We start from the raw sequence: 26,465 nt of genomic DNA, 5'->3' as shown, positions 1-26,465 counted from the left end.
AGGAGAATGCTTGTCATGGGGTCTAATGATGCACTGTATGTAGAATCTTCTTCTGTGCAAGTGGGGAGTCAAAAGGCCTCAAAATGATAAATTCAAAATACTAAGTAAAAAACATGATGCCCACAACTCTTCTTGCAAGACTTCTGAGTGAGGTGGCAGCCATTGTATCTAGACTGGGCTGATACTTGGCGGATCCAGAGGGGAAGGAAACATGGTTCTTGTCTTCAGACTTCAAGTTTATCTTCATTGGTAAATCAGGTAGCTCAGGCACTAGGCAAGGAGTCACGTGTAGCATGGTCCAGGTATTAAGAACAAAGGGTCATAAAATCACAAAGGCTGGAGAGAGGGATTTCTTCACGGAGAAGACACTGCAGCTGGTCTTGAGGGTGGGGGCCGCGTGGGGTTCGCACAGGCTTCCATGACAGAGGGCCTCAATTTGTAGTGTTTGCTGATTTCAGTGGTGTAAATATTCCCACCATGGCTGCTTTCAAGTTAATGGCATCGGGCCACTGAACACAGAGTTGGAAAGAGTTGCCAGCTCCCAGCATTCTGTCTGTGAGTCACCATCTGAGCACTGGACTGTTAAATCCGTCTGACTCTATTGCTTTAATGAGTGAGTTCACGGATATTAAAAACACCTAAGACAGCACTGTAATGGAAGAGACCGTTCTATCCCCCCCACATGTCAGCCTGACCTTTCACTAATCCGTTTCTCCGGTCTCGGTCCCGTGCCCCTGACTGGCCTACCTAGTACCCACGTCAGCTCAGCCCCCCTGTGATGCTGGTTGTTGCTCCTAGCATGGCTGTGGTTCTTTGGGGCGCTCACCAGCACATGGCACAGAGCGCTGGCTCGCGGCCCATTGCCCAGCGTCGACACCTTTGCTCTTCTCTGTAATGAAAAGCAGTTTCGGGTGTGCTCACTGGGCAGCGTTACCACTGTTCTGGTGGTAATTGGAAGGGGAAGCTCTGTGGAAGGAAGATGCAGGCCAGTGGAGACCCAGCATTCATTATTAACTGCTCTTTTTAGTGCTCAGAAAAGCCCAAGAAACCCACCACCAGTGTGTTCTCCTTGGGTCGCTTACCTTTGACCGGCCCTATCAAAGGGCTACATATGCAAAGCCCAGCTCCAGGATCGGCCTTTAACTGCGAGCAGATGTCTGCGGTGTGTGTATAATAAACTCATGTCAGGAGGATTTTTTGTAAAAAAATTCCCCAGAGAGAGCACTGCCAGACAAGAAGGGAATATGCGAAACCTGTAGTTATTAGGAAATTTCCACCTTTGTCCCACTAAGCCAGAGAAAGCCCCGTGAGAAAAGAGGGGGCTTTCTCATTCCACGTTGATTCTCACCACCCGGAGCTCCTCCGCTCCCCAAATGCACTCACAGCAAACACGGCTGCTACGGGGTTTTTTCAACACGTCCTTTTCCTTCTCTCTCTTCTGTGATGCTGGTTTCTCTTCCAAACTTTCTGTATATTGTTTGTAAAGCAGCTTCTTTTAGCCACCAAAGGCGTCTGGAACCACCAGCCTCATTTCATGGTTCCGCCGCCGTCTGTTTAAATTACCTCATGGCACTGGCTCTCAGACTGGCCGTTCAAGTGCAGGAGGAACAGGCTCCTTCGTGGTGCCCTGGGGAGGGGGTGCCGTCTGTCTGAGAGGCCCGAAGATTTTCTGTTCAGATTATCCAGGCTTCTCCAGAGCTGCCAAGGGTCTTAGTACATACGCAGTAATACCCTTTCATTCAGCAGAAACTGTGGTTGGGAATGTAATCCATTGAGCCACAGAAAAGGGACATTCGGGCTTAGAATCATCCCTGCCCTTGGGTCCAGGGCTGGGTGTACCAAAGTGGCTGTGACCATGAAGATGACTGCTGTACGAAGTTACCCAGAGACTGGCTGCCAGGGTGTCACGAGTCTTACCTGGTTCCTCATGATGAGCCCCCGAAGGGGGTCTCTGCCCCAAGCCTCAGCAACCCGGCACTGGCAGTATGACCTCCCAGAAGGTCCAAGGCATTCAAATCAGCCAGTGCTCAGCTGCGCTGAGGGCCAGCTGTGGGCACAGCAGGGCAGCTGGAGAAGCAGACCCTAAAGTTACACAGCGACCCAGAGCTGAGCAAGAAAGTAGAAGGTAGTGAAGAATTTCCCAGCCGTGAAGTGTCGTAAAGTGGACCTGGCTAGGGGAGGGTCCCACATACAGGTCGGCCAAGGCCAGGGGGATTCCGGGTGTGTTGACCTGGGAGAGGGCCTGGAATCCGTACGTGGGACAAATGCTGCAGTAGGTCAGCCGGTCAGGCAGGTGTGGGAAACGGGAGGGCGGAGTCGGAACCCGACTCCAGTTCAGACGTGGCCCCTACCCGGTAATTACTGGGTAGCCTTGGAAGGTCAGTTAACTGGTCTGAGCCTCGGGTCCCGCCACCATGAAGTGGAGCTAATAGTGATGATACCCACTTCAGACTGTTTCTGGGAGGATGAAACGGGAAAGCCCAGAGGAGTGTGCTCAGTACAGTGCCTGGGGGCGTTGTAAGTGACAGTGAACGTGAGGCCTGATCACGTCACACACACGTTTTCTGCCTTCGCCATCAGCCAGCCCCGTCTGAAGGGGTGGTCTGGGACGTGGCATTACTGTGACCGGACGGGGGGCTTGGACTGGACCCTTTCATCAGGGTCAGGCTGGAGGCAGGCAAGTACTTTAAACTGAAAACTCTGGTGATGGTGGCTGTAGCCTAGCAGAGAGGAAGGAGGGAAAGGCAAAAGTGGGCCTGCAATTTAGAGGTTGAAATCCAAGCGGGAAAAATTTCTGGAATGTGGTCAAGGATAAACGAACTTCAAAAAGACAAGAAAATAATCAAGCAAAACTGTGAAATCCGAAGAGAGACAGAATTTGCTGAGAAGAAACTTTTATTTGCTTACCTTTTAGCCCCCAAACCAGTATTTTTTTTTAAGTTTTAATTGATTTTAGAGAGAGAGGAAGGGGCGGGGGAGAGAGAAACGTCGCTTTGCTGTTCCGCCCACCGAGGCACTCACTGGTTGATTCTTGTGTGCGTGCTGGAGACGGAACCCGCAGCCTTGGGACGATGCTCCGACCAACTGAGCTCCCTGGCCAGGACCCAAAGCCAGTGTTTAAACATCTTCAATTCATCTTCATCTGCCCCACTTACTCAGCAAACTTTATTATTTTACTAGGTCCCATGTCCTGTGTTCCTAAGAGGTGTTCTAGAGATTAAAGTAGCCATGCCTGGGACACAGGGAACCCGCTGTGCATCCCCGACATGGGCAGATATGCTGTGGCAGCAGAGCTGTCTGGGCAGACCCAGGGCTGCTGGTGAAGGACATCCGCCCTGCCTGAGGAGGAAGGAAACCTTTCAGGGGACACCCCGCCCCCCAGCTTTACTGAATAAAGCTGACAAAACAGTCTGTGTACAAGGTAATGATTTGACATACGTACACATTGCAAAATGATTGCCACAGTCAGAGGATGTCTTCCAAGAGAGATTTCTTGCCAGCTGACATGTCATCCCCGTGAGCCTAAGCTAACAGTGCTGACAATGGCTGACTGTGACCAGTGCTCACCTGGGGGCAGAGGTCCCGTGAGGCCGTTGGCCTACCTCCCGTCGTCATGTAAAAGTGTTGCCCTATTCAGTGCCTTGCACACTGCCTTGGGCTCGCACCCTGTGTTCGGGGATCCTGAATGGCCTTGCTGCACAGGTGGCCAGACACAATGCTGGCCAGAAGGCGGGTTCCGACTCCGGCTCCTCACTGATGCAGCAGAGAATGCCCCCAACTCCCAGGAGCTGCAGCTGACTGAGGCCCGGCTGACACAGGCAGCTCTGCACCCCTGCCCCACCTACGCCACTTCCCCAGAGTCCCACTGCCCACGCGTGGCCTGCACGGGTAGTGGGGGTCATGCTGGGCTTGGGGCAGCATCCTGTCCTCATCTGTGCAAAGTCCTAAGTGCACAAAGTCTAGTGTGAAGACGCTGTCAAGTGCTCCATGGGGAAAAGGTGCCAAATTCTGACGCCACATCAGGGGAGCAGCTACCATAACGTCAGAACACTAATGATAACAATAAGACTCTCCAACATTTACTAAGGAGTTGCTGTTCTGTATACTGAGTATCCTGCATGTACTAACTGGTTTAAACCTTATGCCTACATACTGTTGCTGTCCCCAGACCAAGGTCCAGATGTATGCTATAGTCAGGAAGCTGAGTACGAGGTTAAACATACATAAGAAAGGTTGGGTTGCAATAAATTCCACTCTCCGATCCCTGTTCTTGGGCAGGTCCAACCTGAGGCACTTTGCTCGGGACATGCAAAGCAGCTGTTCTGTTTGCAGGGTGAAAAGACTGTCCCCAGTGTGCCCCCCACTTCTCCCCATCTGCACACCCTAGAGCAGTGGGACTCCAGCAGATCAGAGCTCCTCCCGTCCGTCCCCAGGCTGCCTTGCCTCAGCACAGCAGCTGCCTGGGCCCCAACTTCCCTTCCTCTTCCTCATTGTTGCCTGCTTATCTCAAGTTCAGCACCCATCTCTAGGGGTCACCCTCCCCAGGAAGCTTGTCCAGACTTGGGAAGGGCACCTGTGTGGCTGACTATTCCTTCCTTTAATGATCCCTGTGCAGAAATTGGGCTCACTGAGGCCAGAGGCTGTGGCCTCCTCATTTTATAACACGGGCATTTAGAAACCCCTCTGCATGTTTGCTTAGTTTTGGTTTTTGATTTTTAGGTTCAATTATTGATGGCTGTCAGTTTCTTGTCATTTTACTGTTTATAGTTTTTGATCTTGTATTTCTTAGATAAGTCCCTTTCACATTTCATATAATAAGGGCTTGATGAATGATGAACTCCTTTAACTGAGAAGTGCTTTATCTGCCCTTCCATTCTAAATGAAAGCTTTGCTGAATAGAGTCATCTTGGATATAGATCCTTGCCTTTCACGACTTCAAATACTTCTTTCCAGCCCCTTTTCGCCCACAAGGTTTCTCTTGAGAAATCGGAGAAATGGAGATGACATGGAGGGTTTTCAGTGGGGAGGGGGAGGGGGAAAGGTACAGGGAATAAGCACAACTGGTAGGTATAAAATAGACAAGGAGAGGTTACGAATAGTATGGGAAACAGAGAAGCCAAAGAACTTACATGTACAACCCATGGACATGAACTAAGTCGGGGGAGGAGGTCATGGAGGGCTGGGGACTGCAGGGTGGAGGGGGGATAGAGGGGAGAAAATCGGGAAAACTGTAATGGCATAATCAATAAAATATACTTAAAAAAAACCCTCTACGAATCTCTGGGGTTGTGGTTCTCTGCTTGTTGTCACTGTGATTCATTTCCCCTCACTGTCACTGCTCAGCATTTCTAGACATTGAGGACAGCTTTGGCACTAATTAGAAATGACAGCTGAGCGTGACACCTCGACGGCAAAGACGGCACAATTTTGTTTATCATGCTTCGCTTTGGTAACCAGTGCCCTCTCAGCTCTGGCCTGAGGCTGTGGTCCCCCCAGGAAGTCAGCCGGTCCTTTCATGTCTTGATTCACCACGGACTGTGGAGGGTGTTGGCTGAGTGAGAAGTTTTGCTTCGCGAAAATGTTACCAAACACTGACACCAGGAAGGGGAAAGCACCAGATGTCTGTCTGCATGCAAAGCAAACTCCCGGTTTGGGAGGAGCCGAGCGGCCAGCGCTCCCCACGCTTTTCCAGGCCTCAGGCCTGCTCTGCGCACTCCCCCCCCCCCCCCCGCCCCCAGGCCTCCTAACTGACCCCCACGTTCCTCTCAGTCGCCCTCCTGGGGAAGCGTGGCAGCCGGGCTGCGCCGAGCCTGGCAACTGGGGCCTGTCCGTCTGCTCAATTTCAAGCTGCAAATTGAGACAAACTTGCTGGGTAATTTTGACCCAGATGACACGTAGGATTGTGTGCCACACCATGACGGACTTGACCGTCCTCTCCCTTTGAGCTTTGAGGCGCACACAGTTGTCAGTGATTCAGGTCGTTCCCGGTTGGAAGTTCTGTACAGTTGCCAAACCTGAACCAAAAATATTTTATGTTTTAGGGTCCAAGTTAAAGTATGCGGTAGTAAAACAGCATGCTCTGATTTTAGCAAGAAGCTGGGGGTGGCGGACGGGTTCCCCACAGTGGCAGTGCTAGAGACTTAGGGTATCCAGGCAGTGAGTGGGCTGGAGGGATCGTCCTAAAATGCAGTTTTCCTTTCTGGTCACATTCAAATCAAGGCATAGTTTATTATCTTTGTGTCATGACTCATTATTGCATTTGGGAGTAAATGAGCTTCTACAAATGAAGCTCATGGTAAAATCTCAATGGAGAATAAAAAAGAAACATTTTCAGAACTAAGAGTCATGTAGAATTTAAAACATTAATTCACTCAAGCCCACAAAGCTTAACTTTACTTGGAAACGAACTCTCACCAATGTGCCCAGCCTGGAAAAACTTACAGGGGTTAGAATTCTGTAGCGTCTAAGGTTCTGTATTATGAATTCCAGGCCTGTGTAGCCAGGCAGGGGGGAGGTATGGAAAAGCACGTGGAAACGTGTATCAGAACAGGTGGGCGGGTTTCCCCCAAGTCAGAAATCCAGGGAGAAGGGAGCAGGTTTGCTCACTGCCCACACATCTTCCTTTTCTCCTTCCTTTTTCCGTATTACAGAGCATTTCTTAGCATTGTTACTACTGGTTTCTACCTAGGACAAAAAGCGCATTTTTTTTGCTGTTGTGAGGTCACACTCGGTGTTTGCGGTGGGCCTGGACCACACTGCTCTCTAAGCATAACCCGTAGATGACGTGAGCTGAGGTGGGGAATCCCAGAGAAGCCCCCTTCTTCCCCAGATAAGTTGCAAACTTTTGTAGTTCAGATGCCTGCGAAGCAACCCAGTTCAGCAGCTCAGTGACCACTACCCTGCTCCTTTTCGGTTCTTTCTGTTTTCGGTGCAGCCCCATCCCGGTATCAGTAAGTTCACAGCCGCTTATGTAATAGATGACCCATTGCCCCTCCCACATCATAACGTTCTGCGTCTCTCTTGTCTAGCATTTCACTGCACCCCCCATTCCTTCCCTGCTCCCACAACTGCTCACATGGTCATTGCTAAAAAAATTTTTAAAGGAACTTTTTAAAAAAATAAGAATGGATATTCTTCTTTTTCATAAGCAAGACTCAAGTCGGGACTCAGATGACTTAGGGAGACATTGTTTTCATTGTTCCTGCCTGTGTCTAGGATGATGGCGGAGGTGACGAAGATCAGAATGGTTCCATTTGCTCTGACATTCACGAGGGGTTGTTTTTAGAGGTGGGCAGCTTGGCCGAAGCCACCTTTCATCATCTGAGGGTGAGGTGTCATTCAAAGGGGAGACCACAGCAGACCAGGTTTACAGGGACGACTAATGGTTTTCTTCTCTTTCTCTTCCAGCCATACCCGCTCTCCTCGACAGAGCGTCCCAGAGTCTGCAGAGAGTTCAGCCAGGCCTCGGGACAAGTAAGAATTCCTGTCCTTTCCCCGCCTTCCGCGATTCGGTCTGTGCTTTACTGTATTCTAAGCGACTGTCGTTTCTCTGTTGTATTTGTGATGCAGTAACTGGATGGATGGATGACAGGTTGGAACCACACGGGCAAAATGGAAGATTCTTTTTCAGGTTCTCTGGGAGGCTGCTTCTTTATTTCTCCAATCGGCTTGTCCATAGAGGTTAAATAAGGCCAAATTCATGAGAAGGGGGAAAAAGATGCAAAAATTTATTGTGAACCAACAGTTTATGAAATTTAGGAACCTGCCTTTTTTTTTTTTTAAACAAATCCTGTGTTGTATTGTTATTGTTATTTTGCATTATTTCTTTCCCTGGCCATCACATCAACGGTTACGCCTTATTCTCCAGAATTTTGTCTTCGTGCCAGCTGCCTCTTTTCCTTAAAATGCCTTTGCTCATCCCCTTCCCGTCTTCTGACGAGTTCCACCTTGCCCCCCCACCCCCAAGACTGAACTCGAACGTCAGCTCTGCAGGGCAGCTTCCACGGACCTTTCTCCATTTTTCATGAGGGCATTTGCCTTGTGACGTTTTACTGTGTGTGTTACTACCAGGCACAGGACTCAACGTGTTGTGTGCGATTGTGTGAACTAATTCATAGTGTTGGGCTTTAAGGCACAGCCCATGTTTTATGCTCCTTCTAAATCCCTCACATAAACTTAAACACGTCCCAATCACACAGTCGGTCCCTTTAATTAAACTCCAGGGATGGGCTTTTTCAGCCGTTGAAGTACATGCTGGTGTCCACTTTTCATGATAAAGGAAGGGAAGATGGTGAACCCGATAAAGTTTAATCCATTGCTGTTTTGTTGGTAATTCTGGTCTTGGGAAACCATAATTGGGGTTTTGTGATGAAATTGTAGAGTAAGTTTCTAATAGGAAATGTAAGCCATTTCCTTGGATGTGGCCCCAAGGGGTGGTTAGACCTGTTTGTCACAAGCAGCATCCAGCTGTGCCAGACCACAAACTCTGTGGCCCTCCTTAGAGCACCTGACAAGTTAATCTGCTCCTAATCAACGTGAGGGGTTTGGAAGAAGGACTATTTGGCCCTGTTTGGGTGCATTTCACGTTCTTCACTCAGCAGACAGTGTGCCTTACCGCTACTTTCTGTAGGGAAATGAGAAGGAACCCGTGGAGAACATTTTCCTAATGGTGCGCGCTCCAGCCCACACTGGAGCCCTGTCCACGCACAGGCGGATACCGGGCTCTTCAGTTCCCCCAAAGTGGCACTGGGACCTCCCCACGCCATTGTCTTTGTCAAATCGGGGCTCTGAGGAGCTCCAGCGCTGAGTCTTGTCAGACTACAACCTGTGGGTATGGCCGACACGATAAAGAAATTTCCCCCCGCCATTCAGCAGGCGTTGATTTTCTATGTTTGTGATAAGCAAAAACACTAGCTAATTATCGTTCATGTATGGTATATCACACAGACCCCGACCTCTCTACCCAAGGAGGGATTGTGTCCTTCTTATCTAGAGTCACCTGCCCTCTGTCCTAGGACCGAATGGGTCAAGTAACGCATCCACAGATGTGTCCGCATCCGTGAGCACTTTCCCCAGGGCCCATGTGTGACACACGGCTGCCTTGCCCATTCAAGCACCTCACTGAGGGGTGACAGATGCTTGTGCTCCCAGCACCTCGCTGTGTGGCTGTGTACACTGTCACCGTGTCACAGAGTCAATTCTTCAGAAATATTTTCTGGAAAGAATGTGCAATTTTTAAACGTCCCATGAGGATTTTTCAGCTACACACGTGGGTAGCTGTATATTCACCTATGTAAAGGCATAGAAATGGGCAAAAACACAGTCAGGATAAGAAGGGTCTTGAGGGAGTTTCAGTTGAAAGAGACATATAGGCATGTGGGTCATGTTTTAAAAAGGAATGGCCCAAACTTACCATAAAGAAAGGTGCTTCTTTGCTGCTGGGGAGAGTGATGAGGGTGGGTAGAAGAAAAGCAAAACTTGTTTAATGTTTTTGAAGAAGGCAGCAAACACCTCGGGTTCCACGTCCCTTGTGTTTTCCAATCATTTTATTTCTCATTATGTAAAGTCATTCCTTTTCATGGAATTTATCGCATATCACTAAGAAGGTGTGAGTTGTTATCAGTGGCATTTTCACCTCCACTGGAGAAAAATGAAACTTCCATTGACTTATATTCGGAGCACAAACTAGCCCAAGATTTTGTGAAAACAGACATTGTGAACATAAATAGCAGCAGCTGAGGTCAGAGTTAGGTTTTGAAAGGATCTCAAAAGATACCATATTAGATAGGCACGGCCAATTTGTACAAGTGCACAAACAACTTCTTCACAATCATGAGTTACTTTTCAATAAAAAACACTTCTGGAAGGAACGTTTATTATAGTAACCGTCCTGGTGCTTGTTGGGTTCTTATTATACTTTCTTAGTTGGACTCTTGTCCTGGCCTCCTGATTTTTCTTCCCTACCGCCCATTTTGCCCCGTTCCAAGCTGTTCTGCTCTCTGCTTCCCATTCATTCTTCCTCTGATCCAGCGGTACTCCTGCACAAGCATCTTCTGTAGCTCACCTGCATTTTCTAAATTATAAAGAACCTCCTTTTGCTGGCTTTCAGGGAAGCCTACCACCTGGGCCCCAGGTGCTTTTCTAGCCTTATTTCACTTGTATACGCTGCACCCCCATGTCTGTGCCCCTGCCTTCCTGCTTCATTACAGCCGTTCATAGCTGCTCCTCTGCCAGAAATTCCCTCTTCTTTGCCTCCCAGTCAGGAAAAATCCTTCTTGGATTTTGTCTTCAAGGCATCTTTCAAATGTCACTTTATCCATAAAGCTTTTTCCAGTTCCCTCCAAAAATGCATACTTTCATCCCAGAATCTCCGTGACCCACTCTAGAGAGAGTGGTACCCACTCTGGAAGAAGACGTGCTCTGGAGCAAAACAGCTGGGCTCCCGTCCCAGGTCTATCATGTGCTCCTGCGTGAGCTTCTCTGAGTTTTATAACCTCTCTGTACCTTGGTTCTGCTCCATTTTGCTTCCTTATTTCTAAAATAGAGATGCTAATAGTACCTAACACACAAAGTTATGGTGAGACTTACAAGTGTGATATATTTAAAGTAATGAGAGTAGTGTCCAGTCCTGTGGTATTTATTGTCTTCTCTTATGGCTCTTATTTTAGTCCAGCAAGTATGAGAAATGAATGGGAAGTTTCCCATCCTTGACTCTGTTTTGGATCTTAATATTGTGTGTCATTTGTTTCAACCTAATGGAGACTTTAGTTTGCTTTCTATTCTTTATTAATAGACTGTGCTCTCTCTAAGGATAGGGGCTGTCCCTTACACACCCTTGTAGCCCACGGTACCTGGTCCATGCCAGGTGCTTAGTGAATAGTCATTGGATTTTGTACACATACCCAAAAAAACACACACAAAAAATAGAAGCCTGGTTTTCCCTACTGTCTGAACCACTCTTTGGCTGCCACTGAGGGAGCACCTCTGTCCTCCAGCTGTCCTGTATGAAAGGGAGGGGTAAAGATAAACAGGAGAAAATTCTCTTGTCTGTTGCTATAAATACAGTCTTTCCCAAAAGCAGTCCACAGAACCTTCACTTCAGGTCATGGCTCTGGCATCATGGTCTAGTCTTGGGACATATCACAGGACATCTGTGTGTCATTACTGCGGTACCACCACTTGGTGCTTCAGCTGACTCCTGCCTGGGGCCCATCACTGCCTCTGCAAGAGCCAAAGGACCCGCTCAGCTGTAAGCATTCTTGTTCATCAGACGTTTTCAACCCTAAGGATTCCATCAGCAGACTGTACAGCTAAAATAAGCACAACACGAGAGAAGTGTGTTTGTGCAGGGGCGGCACTGTACAGGGAATGCGGAGCATTTATTTGTGGCAGAGAACTTGAGCTTTGACATGCATCAGAGAGCTGCGCCGACTTTGAGTTCTGACACTGAAGCTGACATTGAATTCTGGACAGTCCACTGTTTATAAACAATTCAGCCAATGATTTGGTAAGTAAGCACAGATGATTAGCATCCCTTTTAAGGGAACAGTGTTTATGTTGGCTCTCTCTAGCACCCAAACTGGTGGTGGCCCTTTCTGTCTCACAAACAGCTAATCTCCAGTTAATGCCAAGCATCCTACAGATCCTATGTACCCGCCTTCCACGCTTCTCTGTAGTAGGAATCAGACAGATAGAATTATGTGCTTTATACAGGAAGAAGGGGAGGTACAGAGAAAGCAGCTTTCCTGAGTCTTTTAGCTGACCCACAAGAGGATAAAGTAGATGCCCGTCAGTGCAGAGCTTGCAAAGTCAAGTGTAGATAATGCATATTATTGATACTTCATGCAACAGTGTTCAGTTATCTTAAAATATGGACTCAGCAGTGACATTTTTCCAGCCTGGAACCTCCAGAGAATGCCACAGGTTTCCCAGTGTTAGTGCTTTTTTATACGCTGCCCTGCCTTCCCATGTGATGGTCGGGAGGTAAGGATTCTTTGTAAGATAATTATTAGGTCTTAGCTCCTCCTTCAGCTCCCAGAAATTTGCTGAGCCCTGATTAGAGGTCAGTAGATACTGACCACTTTGTTGATGAGGGGCCTGATCTTCTCTGGGTGGGCTTAGGCCAGTGTGAGTGAAGCCTCGGAAACTGGAAGTGAGCACAGGGTTCATGGTCAGCCCCCTCAACCGCCCACAGGTCCTTTCTGGTTACAAACATATGTCAGGGTCTTCTCTTTCTCCCGGAACCCGAACAGGGAGAAAACAGACATCTGTGGGCATAGGCCTCTAAAAGCCTGGTGTGATTACAGTTTTTTGAAGTCTGAGAAGGATGATCAAACATCTCCCTGAAAACTCCAGGGGACTCTGTGTTCTCTGTCTACCAATTCCCGGTTCAGTTTCTCTTCCAAAGTGTGACATGCTGTTGTCAGGGATGAGGTCCAAGGCAAACATTCTTTCACCCTGGGTGACCCCAGTGGTGGTGGACACGTTTTAATGACTCTTGGAAGTCAAAGCCTCCCAGAATTGGTCGTGACCTTTGAGTTCTTGTAGCCCGCAGCCTTCTGACTGGTCGCTCAGCTCAACAGCTTCAAAACCAAGGCTGTACCCACTGCCCTTGAGAGAGCTCTGGCTTCCGCACACACAGAAGCCTCAAGGAGAGGCCCTTGAATCTGTCATTCCAGAAGGATCTTTGTCCACCCTGGCTCCTTGTGACTATGAACAACTTCTTCAGAGAATGTGTGCTGGTGCCATGTTACCTTAAATTCAGGTGTGCCCTGAATTTAATACAAATTCATCTGCATCCTGAGAAAGTAGACTATGCATCACACTTATAAAATGATGTATGGAAATCAGTCCTGGCTGGTGTGGCTCAGCAGATGGAGTGCTGGCCTGCAGACCAAAAGGCTGCAGGCCAGTTTGATTCCCAGTGAGGGCACATGCTGGTTGTGGACCAGGTTCTCAGTTGGGGGCGTGTGAGAGGCAACTAATCCATGTATCTCTTGCACATCCATGTTTCTTTCTCTCTCCCTCCCTTCTCCTCTCTCTAAAAATAAATAAATAAAATCTTAAAAAGAAGATTTATGGAAATCAAACATAGACACTTCAGAAGTAATAGTTCAAGTAATAGTGTGCTGCATGGCACATATCTGAGATAATACACATTTCAACCAGAAATAGTCACCTGAGAGATGATCATTATTAAATAAAAAATTTGTAACTCAGAAAAAAGGTTCTACAACTTCCAAAGGGCTTTTTAAAATATATATTTTATAGGAAATTAATTTGCATGTAATTTACAATAAATGATACAAAATAAGCTAATTTTTTGAAGGTTAACAATTATTCAAATGAGGGGCTACCGTGGCAGAGTTGAGCAGCTGCAACATCCACTATAGCTCTGCAAATATAAAATATTTACTCTCTGGCCCTTTAAGAGAACTCCTGTTATAAATGGGGAAAAGATTATTTCTGTAATAAGCTAGTTTAGGGAACTACTCGTCATGTTTGTATCGGTTACAGTCTTTTAGTCTCCACTAGGAAATTATCTTCAGTTTGGTAACTGACATTCATGAGAATACAGGATTCACTTTACAAATCTACTTCACAGTCAACTCCTATACCGTAAAGGAAGATTGACAGTATCTCTAATTGGTGTGGACAAGTACATTTTACTATTATTGTTATTATTATTAAAAGGTACTCCATCAAATAGAAGCTGGGCATCCGTAGATGCCTGGTGACGAATGGGATTGGGCAGCGGCACTGCCTGCGATGCTTCGTCATCATCTCACAACATTATCGCAGGAAGAGTTATGGTCAGTGTAACACGCGGCTCCAGTATGAGGGCAAGCTTAACACTGCAGATTTGTAGGTCTTTCCTACACTGTGTTCATGCCAAAGAATAAAGACCGAAGACTCTCCGATTAGGAAATTGTGTGCTGTCAAAGGCGCCTGACCTCGAGACCTCACAACCTCCTAAGAAATGCTGTGGTTTGGATGATCGGCCTTTGTGAGTCCCCAAGGTGTTCTCAAGTAGTGTTCCTGTCTCAACAGCCACAGGTTATCTTTTGGCTCTTCACAGAAAAGCAGCCTTTAACTGTTCTTTTTGGCCTCTCCGAATTTGGATCAATGTGAAAGCAAATCCTTGCGGGTGAGGCCACCTGTGCTTGCGTCGTCCACTCATGGGGCTCCGTGCACCTGTCACCATGCAGCTCCTGCCAGGAAACGAGAAACACCTGGATGGCATCCTCACTGGGGCTGGACGCTTCTTCTCCTGAACTCCGAGAGCCTTTAACACTGTTGTGCCTCTTGTGCCCTGAACTCAGATGGCTTGTGTACACATAGTGTCTTCCTTTCTAGACTGTAAGCTCTTTCGAAGGCAGTGACTGAGTCTCCCCCATCTTTCTATGCTCTGCTCCCTTTCTCCCAACTTCAGTGGCTCTTACACAAAATGAGAGCTTAATATTTGTGAGATGACTATCACACTGAGGTCCTGAATCACTTGAGGGCCAAGGCAGAGGGGAAGAGGGGAGAGAGCCATTGGCGTGGATTTTGTGGTGTGTGAGGTTGGTGTTCCCCCCAACACTAAGACCAACACACATGAGTAACACTTGTTTCCTCGACTCAGGAGCAGTTGAGAGGAAAGGAAGGCAGGAGGCCCCACCGAAGTCATGGGGATGTTTGTTCCTGTCCGACAGGGGTGGTTATGACAAATGCTGTCACTGGTTTCAGACAGAGTCACCCGCTGTGTGCTGAGGACTTTGGAGTCTGGGGGGCTGGACACGTGATTGTCATATGTATGCACCCAGCATCCCACCAACACACCAGGAGCTTCGAGCGCTCCATCTGTACACGGAGCTATCAGCATCTATCTCAAAGGGGCATTGTGCGGAGCAGACAGACACCCAGAAAAACTCCGGGCACGACTAGGAGTGGAATAAATGTTTTTTATTATTTCAGCTGCTGCCACTTCCGTCCCTCTTGCTCCTGAAAGAGTAGCGATGGCAGCCTGTGTCGCTGGAAGTGTCTACACTCCCCCTCAGCCCGCGTGCCAAAGCTCATCTCCTGTTGAAGTTTATTTCTATTTTCTGGGAGGACGGGAAGGATGCTGGATCTGGGATGGCAGATCTCATATTCATCATATATTTTTTTAAGGAAATCAAATTCTCACAGACTCCAGAGAATGCCGGCCCGGCCCAGGTTGAGAAAAACTGATTTCAAAAATAGATTTGAATGTGACGGATGTGTCTTTTCGTTGTCACCTAACTCTTCAAAGGTGCACAAATGAAACCATAGCCCAAAAGCCCCTTGTCCGAGAACCCTCCTTCCGGTTTCTGCTGTTAGCAGATCAGTGCAGACCAGAGGTTGGGCGGTCCCTTTAGAGGTAGAGCAGGGGGTGCTGGAAGGGAGGGGCTGGCAGGCCCGCCCAACTCGAGCTGGCCTGAGATGAGACGTGGGCACCAGGCAAGAAAGAAGGGGTGGTAGGCAAGGGGGAGGCGGCTTCACTGCTTCACAGCCTTTCCTTGGGGCTGCCTGCGGGCAAGATTAGGTAAAACATTTATCGTTATCACCGTGCTTGGCACCTAGCGGAAAGTGGTTCCCTTCCTTCCTCTTCTCCTGAGAAACCTGTCCCGAGGTATAGAAGACATGAGGCCGTGCAGCCAGGCTGAAAGGTGCAGCGTCAAAACAAACTCCTCCTGCTTTTCCAAAAAACAGCTTCTCCCCCTCCTGGACTGAACTCAGTGCCAGGCCTTTTTCTGTGAACTTCTAGAACGTTTACCAGCTGCATGAGTCATCTGGCATGATCATGTACTCTTTTAATGGTAGGATTTCTTTTATAGGTATAGACTGACATGTTTTTGGAGTCTTTAATGTGTTCGGGCTGCATTATATATGACTGTCCAAGAGAAAGGAAAAAGAATCGCCGGACTTCTGAAAACAGAGCACCAGGGAGCTTCTTTTCCCGGGTCACCTGTGAAGGCCTCCGTGGCTCCTAGAGTTCGGAGGGGCCCAGGCTGCCGCCGTGCTCAGGGCTGCGGGCATGCGCATCTCCCAGCGTCCACACATTTAGAGTTGGGTGTTTGTGCTGATCCTCCCCTGAGTCTGAGCAGAGCCTTCCTTAAATATCCACAGGGGTTCCCCAAGGAGGCGTGTGAGGACACGGAGTCTTAGGTGCCACCTAGTCTCTGGTCTTGACTCCAGCCATCGTTCTGGAGGGAGACGGCTGATAGACCAGACAGAAAGGGGAAAGGTAGCCAAGATTTCACAATGTGCTTTTTCTTTGAAAACAGCCCAGAATAACTGAAAAATGTAGGAATGATTTCATCATTTTCTATTCTTGTAATTCTAGTCCCTTAAAAAGGCTATCAAAACATGATTCATCAGTGAGTTCACAATCATACTTTTTAAAAAAATGGCCACCTTTGGAGGTTACTGGGGCATCTACTCGTCATCCTAAAAATGGATACATTAAAGGATAAAACCAAGCAATGGCCTTGCATTTTTGCATGAGTTGCATTTCAGGGTAACTGAATAGTTGGTGAAGGAAAGTTGTTTTCTTCCCCCTCCTCCTTTATATAGACATAGTCTAACTAATAAATGCAGATGAAATAGTAGGATTAGAGAAATCATCACTTTAGAACCCCTGATGACATCATGGATTTAGGTAAGATCATCAGCGAATGATACAATATGTATCTGCACTGTGTTCCGGGTGCATCGCGCTGACAGCAGTTTGGACCAGACCAATCTTATCATCACACGAGATTACACGTCCCTGACACGGGAGTTCACGGCTCCCCTCTAATGGGCTCTTTCCATGAGAGGTGAACCAAATCAAATTAAGCCTCTAGGTCTTACTGCCGGTTTAGAGGAAATAACAGGCATGGAAGAACATTTTAAATGACTTTTTAAGGATGCAATAAGCTAAAGGAAATTATCTTCAACCAAAAAATTGATGTAATAAAAAGGAGAGGAAATGCCCTGCCTTTGAGCAGACTGAAAAGATGGCGTAGGGTGCAGTTTGCATTCTGATTAAAACAAAAAAAATGGTTGAAAGACATCGTTCAGATATTTTTGGAAATTTGAGCACAGACTGGGCGTGAGATAGTATCGAGGGATCATTATTAATTTGTTAGGTGTGATATAGGTATTCTTTCATTAGAGACGCACAAGTAGGTAGTTGTGGTTGAAAGCAGATGATGAAAACCCTAGGTAGGGGAGGTACACAGAACTGGTCAAGTGCTGGCACTTATTAAAGCTGGGTGAGGATCACAGAGTAGTTTATTAAACCATGCTCTTTGTTTTTGTATATATTTGCAAATTCCAGAATAAACGTAGAGTAATTCCTCATGAACAGATGGGCAACCCTGCCCCCAAGTAAAGACAGTTCACATTCCCCACGGAACCTATGAGTTTAGCCTTCCTCATGACCAGAGTTCTATCTCTGAAAAGTGGGAAAAGCCCCTGGAAGAACACATTAGTCAGAGAATTGCTGTAGGAAAACCAGAAACTGTTTGTGTTCTGGTTCTGGTTAACTCGACCCTGAATGAGTTGTGCAGAAGGGTGTGGTCCTGCTGCCCCTAACACTGCATGGAGCAGGGAAATCAAAGAACACCAAGGTTTCATGAAACGTTTCAAGCCAGAGGCTGCGGGCGAGCAAACAAGAGGCGTGCTGGAAGTGAAGCGTCCACCCCATTGATGTCAGCAAGTTGGCAGATGCTTTCTTGTAGCTGACTGTCGATGAACCCAGCACATGTGACCCCGCAGGCTCCACTCGTCCCCCATTCCTCTTGTTGCCAGACTGGGCTCATGCCCATATGTGAAGAAAAATAGTGGCTTTCAGACTTCAGCTGACTGGGTGAGGTAAATAAGCAAAACGCAGGTCTAACCTACACAAGAGTTCAGTTCTGTGGGAACAGAGGTGTCTGCTTGCTCCCTCACAGCATGGTTGGCACCGAGAAGTGGCCCGCGGTGGACGTGAATGAACTCGGACTTGAGGGATTGAAGGGTCCCGAAGGACAGAAGTTCTCTGTCCTTGGACGAATTATTGTCCTGTAGGCTCAGAGCCCAGATAGGAAGTATGGTCATGGTATTAGTCCTGCAAACTGACCTGAGATGCTTGGGGGTGCCCTGCGGCACGTCAGGTCAAGTGAGGACATTGCCGAGACCCCATAGTGGCCGTCAGCATGCGAGTCTCCTTTACCTTGACCGGCCTAGACTATCAAGTCATTGTGGGAAGCAGACTGGGAATTATGCCTCCCATACTTTCCCATGTTGGGGTTTGGGGTTTTATTTTCTTCTTCGGTTTATTGGTATCTGAAATTGTCGTTCAGATAAGTGCAGTAAGACCACAGCTCTTCCATTACCATGAATTTCTGCTATTACCAGAGAAGGTAAATGAGTCACTTGAAATGAAACAATTCCATCCTCTTTAGTACACCACAAACACAGCCTTGGCTTCGACTGTAATTACAGTGTGTGGGTGATGCTGATGAGAAGATAGTATAATTATAACATTATGGTGGAGAACCGTCGAAGTCGAAAACACTCAGATGTACTGTGCAAAGTTTAAAATGGGATTAAGGGCCTCTTTCAATATGAATAAGACTAATTAGCTAACTGCAACCCACAGCTCTGTAGTATAGTATTAATAGTATAATAAAATCCAGGGCCAAAGTAAAAATGAAGGGAAACCCTGATGCCTTTCGTATGTTCCTTTCCTATGCTCCAGATTTAAAAGCACGGTGTCCTCTGTCTTGAGCGGGGCCTGGATGACACTGCGTGCGTGTGTCATTGAAATGTCCGGTCAAATGTGTGCTTTTCACTGTGTGTAAAATTCATTTCGATTGAAAAATGTTTTTACTTATTGACCAGAGATTTCTAGCACCAAGAAATGTAAAGACGTAGAAAGAGCATTGTCAGGAACCCTGGCTTTGCTCTGCTGTGTAGAGTCATGGGCCCCCTGAAGCCTGCGCTCTTTCTTTCCGAAAGTGGGAATATTCGTGTTTGTACTCTCACCTGCACAGAGAAGAGGTGTGATGAAGATATGCATGGACCCTGCAAGTGTTCCAGGAGTCTAAATCATAAGGAGGTCTGGGGTCTGTTCTCCAAGGAGAGGATTTAGGGGTTTGCTCCCAGCAGTGAAATTGGCCGGCAGAGACGCACCATACAGAACCAGGCTCTCGTGCTGTTTGAAGAGGGACATGGCCAGCAGGGCGTGGGGTGTGAGGGTGTGTGTGGATGTGCATGGATGTGTTTTGGAGGATGAAAGGGAAGGTAGTTTGTCTGATTCATCTCCATTCCTGACTCTTCTTAGAGCCTAGTCTTCTCTTTAACCCCAGTTTCAAAACAAAGACTCCTTACCTCCCCCCTCTGTTAGTAACATTAGAAAACTGGGATTTCATGCCTTACCCTGTTCCTTTGGTTTGTGATGGTTCTTAATGTGTAGTAGTAGTAATTATTTTATTTTTATTATTATTAAGCAAGATGAGGAGAAATAGAAATGAATACAAACAGTTCTTGCACCTGACCAGCAGCTTGTACAGAGCTGCCTGCAAACTTGGGTTGTCTTCCCTTTGCTTATTTTGTGGCGTCCTCAACCAACTGCGACATCCTGCAATACCTGCCACTCTTAAGGTTTTCCCTTAAACCTGACCAGTATCTCCTCTTCCCAGTATCAGTAGCGATGGTCTTTTCTGTCTGAGAGCACAACTGGTTTTCCTAAAATTTCCGTCAAATGAGAGGAACATTTGAAAAGTGGGTCTCCAAGGAGCTGCTGTCTCGGAATCCGCTTACCGACTACTGCTTACTTGCTGTGGGACTTCGGACAAGTCACTCACTTCCGAGCTGAAGAAGCTGCTGATCTGTATACAAGGGTGGCTACTGCCTATGTTAGACGCTTGCAGGAAAATTTCCACTGAGCATGAGATTAAGTTCCTTCCTCTTTCTCTCCAGCTCTGAAAATATGTGGTGTAGGAAGTCATTAACATTTCATTAACACAAGGAAAAAGTAGGTAAATATACCAGACCCAAGATCTGAGTTCTTTTAGAATATTTTAAAGGCGTACTAATTTGGAATGTTATAAATGAAATAGGAGTATTTGTAAAATTTTAATAACAATAATTGACTTAAAATAAATAAAGACCTTAGTTAATATATCTGGGGGGAAAAGCAAAGTTAAACATGCAGCAAAGGAGGAAATTATTAAAGGGCCCTGGGTATTTGCAAAGTGGTACAGAAGCCATAAAAACCCCATTTAAGAGGCAAAGCCAAAAAGGCTGTCTCTCCTCGAAGCATTCTTGAAAACAGACGTTTGGAAAATTACTGTCTGCTCTCTGGGCCTTATTCCCCACACTGGATAAGCAGCCTCCGCATGTAACGTTACCAAAGGAGATGAAATGATTTCTCAGAGCTGCTTAAAAAATTAAATCCAAAAATCATGGGCATGGAGCCGGGTGATTTCTGCAGACATTTTGAAAGTAATGCAGCCCAGTACAGGGGTTCAGTTTGACTGTCATAAAGCAACGTGACAGGCTGAGGAAACGGAGAATCTTCTGAAGATCCTGGACTGTGGTGGTGAGCCAGCTGTCCAGGGGAGAAACCAGAGGTGCTTGCTTTAAGAAATGTAGGTTTCGGTTGGGAGAAACAACTGGAAAGGCAGGCTTCGAGCTTCGACCTCCTAGTGAATGGGGAGTACCTGCTGAGCCCCTTTCCAGGCATAAAATGATCTTGAGTGGACCAGGAAGAGGATTGTTTAGGGGGGATTGTTGGGGATTAGAAAGAAAGAAATTATGGCCACCAGACCTGAAGTACTTACAATTTATTGCGTGCCCTTTATCCCCATTTCCTTGCCCCGTGGTGTTATTCAAAGTCATGAAAGAGGCTGTTTGCATTGACTGCTGGGGACAGCATCACGGAGAGCAACAGTGACACTGGCGAAAGCTCCTGTCACATGGCCTCCCCAAGCGTTCACAGTTGCCTGGGGCATTTGCAAGCAAGGACAGGAAAATGCCAGCCCCAGCCAGTTCCAGATAATGAAGTTATTTGCTCCAAACATTTTCACTGTATTATTAAATTAGACTGTTTGGGACTGAAAGTAATAAGATTTAGATTCCTATGAGGCTCATGAATTAATTAAACTCTGCAGATAATCCCCAAGGAAGAGTTTAAAACAAATTTTTTGAGCAGTCACAACTTTATTGGGATTTATTTAAATTCTCTCAGCCTTCTCACTTTTAAAAATGATGTTACTTAAATATTTGAGTGCTGGCATACTGATTAAAATTATGTTTTATTACTTTGTGATCACATCAAGTACTGATCATTGAAATAAAACCTGTGAAATTAGTGACTGCAATAATAATATATAGCATATGGGAGCCTTGCTCTATGAAACACCATTGCTGTAATTGTGCCTGACCTTTGACCCTGAACCAGATTTCCCCAAACAAGTGGGTCACAGAGCCTTTGTCTTGAGCACCTTCCCAAGCATTGGAAATTCATGGGGGCAAGTAGCCACAAAGCATAAACTCCAAGGTGATTTTAAGTCGTTATAGATCCTCATTAGAACAAGCTGGATTTACCACTTACCTGCTTTATGGAGACCTTGCTGGAAGAAAGCAGAGTTGTCAAATAGGGATCATGGGAATAGTGTTTGCTTGGTTTCTCCCAGCCTGATAGAAAGGGTCCCGCTTGGGTGTCAAAAATCCCGAGAATGGCTCTGGGAGACTTTCACACGTGTTGACAAGGCTTGGGTTTCTGTGACTGAACACTAAAGAAGCCACACTGCACACACATTCCAGTGAGGTGCGCCTGGTTCACCTCTGGAGGGAAAAGTCTGTTTATTATAGCGTGGTCCCAAGTCACCCTCAGTCTTCACTCAGCCATATCGCCAACCTCTCCGTTGCCTTCCCAGCATCTTGCAAATACCAAAGGTGTTGGGACCCTCAGAGTCTCAAGGCCCAACAGGTTTTGAGCGGGTGGCCTATGCAGTGCTGAGAATGAAACCGAAACTTCAGTGCAGGGCAGCCTTTTATGGGCAGGGAATTGCGAAGAACAGACCAGGGGCCCAAGTTAGTTCTAAGACACACATGGCCCAAGAGATGGGTTGCTGATGCCCTCAACGGGGTCGTAGTGTGTCCCAGAGCAACGAGAAAGGAGCGAGACACACATGGCTCAGGGCGTTGGTCTCTCCTGGCTCCTCCCCTCCGTTTCCACTGGTGCCCCCTAGTGTAACGCTGCAGTAAGTTCGTGCGCTCGGGGGTTTTTTTCCAGACTGATTACAGAGGATGGATGGTAGTTTTTCACTAGAAGGGAAAAGTTGTCTGAGCTGATTTCATTTGGTGAAACTTCTGCTATGTTCTCAACTTCAGCCTCATGCCCCAGGACAAGTATTTTTGAAACGTGGTTTTCAGCCTGGTGGGATATTTGCCTCCCTCTTGAATTAAACTCTTGGTTTAAGAAAATTAGCCAAGGTAGAGGGAGTCAAAGAGGTGAAAATGGGGGACATCTGTTAATAGTATTAAAGAATTAGCCACAGAAATACAAAAGAAAATACATTGTTTTAAATTCTATAATTTTTTTAAATTTTATTTTAATTGTTGTTCAAGTAGTTTTCTCCCTTTGACCCCCATCCCAGCCCACCCCCCCCAGCCATCCCCACCTCCCTCCCATTTCCACCCCCCTTAGTTGTTGTCCATGTGTCCTTTATAATTTGCAGGGGTTCCTGCAAACCTCTCCCCTCTTCCCCTGACATTCCCTCTCCTCTCCCCTCTGGTCACTGTCAGCCTGTTCTCTATTTCAGTGTCTTTGGTTATATTTTGCTTGTTTGTTTGTTTTGTTGATTAGCTTCTTATTAATGAGCTCAATATTAAACTATTTGGGGGCGTCATTCGCTTGTGTTTATTTTTGTTGAAACTTTATCTTAGATGATTTGTCTAACTGTGCTGATGCGCAACTTGACAATTACAAATCACAAACCAAAATTTGTGGTTTCGAAGTTAAAACTCTGCAAGAACTTTACTTGCAAGATATGTGCAAGTAAAATACCGCACGTATCATAGTGCACCTACACCCAACGAATGCAGTGGAAGTGCTAGACGTTGTATCCTAGGTAGTTGCGACAACTCGCAAACCTCAATTCTGCACTTGAGGTATTGACCTTGAAAAATAAAGCTTAGTCTTTAATAGTAGGTCTTTAACATGGTCTTTAGAAATACTGACACTTCCATACGGCAAATTTCCAGAAGTGCAGAGGGGCTGCGTGTGGAGGGGCAAGGTGGCCGGTGGGGTCTCTGGTCTGTTTGGCACCGACTTTCAAAGGCCATGTTTTTATTTCTTCTCTTCTTGTTACCATGTGATTTCACTCACCTAACAAGGTTGGAGTACTGCTCACGTCACAGAGAGGCCAAAATGGATTGTGTTCCTTCATAATCTGATATGTGAGTTTATAAAACACTCACGAAAGTTGTTATCTGATGCAGAATTGTAAGGGAATTTTGTAATCATTGAAAGAAGCAAGAATGGAAGGTTGTTTTCATTTCCAGTGTTGAAGACGTGCATTGTCAGACTTACCGCCTGAAAGTACTTTATCATCATCATCATCATATTGGCGTCGTGTTCGCCATGTCCTAGTCTAAGTCCTTCACATAGTTTCAATCATTAGTAGTCTGCATAGCAGTTCTGTGTGGTCGATTATCCTTACTTAACAGACGAGGAGACTTAAGGCTGGGAGAGTAAGTGACTTGCTCCAAGCACACACAGCAGAGCCTGATTCCAACCCAGGCATCCTGGCTCAAGCCCGTCCTCGTTACCACTGTGCTATCCTGACTCTTCATATCTTCCGGATGGAGATCTCTTCCTCTAGAATAAAGGGAAGCAGCATTATTATAAAGACATGGAGAGTGTAGGCTTTGAAACAGGACTTCCTATGCATGGCACTTCCCATCTCCAGGCAAAAGATGTCCCATCCTTACCGAGGGATCTGCCACACCCATGCCATACTACTTGTGAAAAGAACTGAGTGAGATAAAACACCAAGAGCTTTGAGAACAGGGCTTGATGGAAGAAAGTACCCAAACAATAAGTGTTAGATCTTGTTATCATGATAAATACATTAACTTTTGTATGTGAATTATGGTAGCCAGGTTTCTTGAGTGAGAGTTGATAAACTTTTACTCAACAAGCACTTTTTAGAGTTTATCTCACAATAATTGAGTGAGATTATTCTTAGCATTCCTATTTCATAAAGTTGAAGGAAACTGAGACTACAAGAAAATATATTATTTTTCTGAAATCAAACAAGTAATCATTCAAACTCATGGCACACTGGCCGCAAAGCATCAGCTCCTTCCACCTGCCCCCCGTCACCCCGTCTTGTTCTAAACACTGGTTTGTTCGGCCAGTGCCTGCTCCTTAACCAAAAAACACTGATGTGAGACAGAGGGAAAAAACAGAGCTTGTGAGGTTGCATCGTGGGCATGGTAACAAACGCATTGTGGCTCTGTGGGCTCCGTGGACAGCGGCCATGCTGCTCTGCGTTAAGACCCATTCCAGCTCGTTAATAAAGTGGCATTAATAATCACAGCACACTGAGACACCCCCCTCCACAGAGTCTCCGTTGCTGTAGGGCGTGGCAGCTCTGGCTCCTAATCGAGAGCTACTGCTTCTCCAATCAGTGCCGAACCATTGCTCCAGAGGGACAGTAATCCGCATCCATGGGAGATGTGAAACTCAGCAGCTGACCTGAGCACTTGTCACTGCTGACGCTCCCATAAAATTTCTCTGAAGACGGGAACTCTGTGTTCTAGCAAACCAAATGAGTATTTCCTGTTTGTTGACCTACAGCCTCAAGAGCGCTAAATCATCGGTATAGAAAGATTCCTTTACTCTGCTCGGTTATAGTTGCTGTAGTTCTTCTAAATGTTCAGAAGGAATGCCTGCGTGTTTCCTTTTGGCCCGATGCTCCAGCCATCCCCTCTTCTTTCCTATTTCCTCTGTGCTTTTACTTTTTCGCTCAGCTGTTCTCCAATGGTACCTCGAATTTTCAAACCAGAAGGGCAGCTGGAAATGCCCTGGTTGTGAATTTCAGAGACCTGATACAAACCTTAGTTCTGCCTCTTAGCAGCAGAATGAATTTAGATTAGACCTTTAACCTCTTCAGAGTCTTTTACTCCCCATCTACCAAATGGGGATAATACTGACTTCTGTGGTTACCTAGAGCATTAAACATATGTGTTTCTGGAACATGGTTGTATGCGGTGTTAGTGGAATCTGACCCATTGCCCTGCTCCCCACATAAGCAAAGCCATGTCCCAAAGACCCCAAATAAGTTGTCCTTTTCAAGATGAAGATTTACAGTCTCTTCTTAAATGTATTCAATTTGAGTGTCTGATTTCCTTTGTGAACCAGAAGTTGTCTTACATCTTCTAGAAGTTCGTAACTGTCTTTCCAGCGTGAGCTCCTAATGACCGCGGGCCTTCAGGAGAACCTCTGATCTTGTCTCTTCTCCTTTTCTGGTTAACCAGACAGCACATTCTTCTAAGAGCTGAGACCCAAAAGTATACCAGTCCACCAAGGGAATAAAAAACAGGGATTCCCAAGCCCCTCCCAGGGACCTGGATTGGTCCAGCTCCCAGGTCATCCTGGGTGGGCAGAGCACAGCCCAGGACCACACTCTGGAAACATGGACCTGTAGAAAGAGCAGGCGCCTTCTGGAGTAGAATGCATGCAGCCAGTGATGACGGCCTCTCAGCCAAGCTCTGCAAAGAAAAGGGAGCCAACAAAGAAGACAACCACCAGGGCTATGGAAACCCCTGACCTGAGGGAGTGGGGGGATCTGCCCTTGGCCTCTCCCAAATGCCAGGCTGTTTTCTTCAGACCTACATCAACCCTTTATTTTTAAGCCATTCCTCATTCTTCTGTACAATTCAAAACAGAGAGCACATTTTTAGTAATACTCCTGCTTATAAGTATTCATTTGAAGGGATTTAATTATATGAATAAGCACTTCTCTTACCCTGTAGTACCTTTCTGCTCTAACATCCGAGTCCTTCTTTTGCACATAATTGCATTTCATCTGACGGGCAATGCTGCCACTTTAATATTCCTTTCTCCTTGGCTTGTGCTTCCAACAGAGCAGTCCTTTAAGGATGAAGGCACTTGGAGAGTGAGTTATGAAAAAATAAGGAGCCCAGGTCTGTGCCCTGGGTGTGTGGATCTGAGTGTGTCCCTGATCAGTTGATTCTGAGGAGGAAGGATGAAATCAGAATACACAAAAGGAAACGAACAGAGTCTGGATAATAAGGATTTGGGATTCTAAGCCAAGCGGTAGAATTGGTGCCCTCCCACCTCATTTTCCACTTTCATCTTGTAGAGGGATTTGCTCATAGGCCATGAAAGTTTGGATTTTATGTCCATTATTGGTAAGAATGTTTTTGAGCATACACTGTGCATGTTTACATATTTGTAA

The 26,465-nt window shown here is 46.5% G+C and overlaps 1 protein-coding gene across 4 annotated transcripts in view; it reads left to right on the top strand.

The window, feature by feature from the left end:
- Positions 1–26,465, top strand: part of GHR (growth hormone receptor) — a 217,114-nt gene that overhangs the window by 152,798 nt on the left and 37,851 nt on the right. For all 4 annotated transcript variants that reach the window (XM_053657235.1, XM_053657236.1, XM_053657234.1 and 1 more), the window contains one exon: positions 7,408–7,473. In XM_053657235.1, the coding sequence (XP_053513210.1) occupies positions 7,408–7,473 (66 nt within the window). The remainder of the gene's footprint in view (positions 1–7,407; positions 7,474–26,465) is intronic.

The sequence above is a fragment of the Artibeus jamaicensis genome, unplaced genomic scaffold, assembly GCF_021234435.1.
Source record: "Artibeus jamaicensis isolate MK-2021 breed Jamaican fruit bat unplaced genomic scaffold, CSHL_Jam_final scaffold_369, whole genome shotgun sequence".
Taxonomy (NCBI): domain Eukaryota; kingdom Metazoa; phylum Chordata; class Mammalia; order Chiroptera; family Phyllostomidae; genus Artibeus; species Artibeus jamaicensis.
This window is presented reverse-complemented; position numbering and strand designations above follow the sequence as displayed.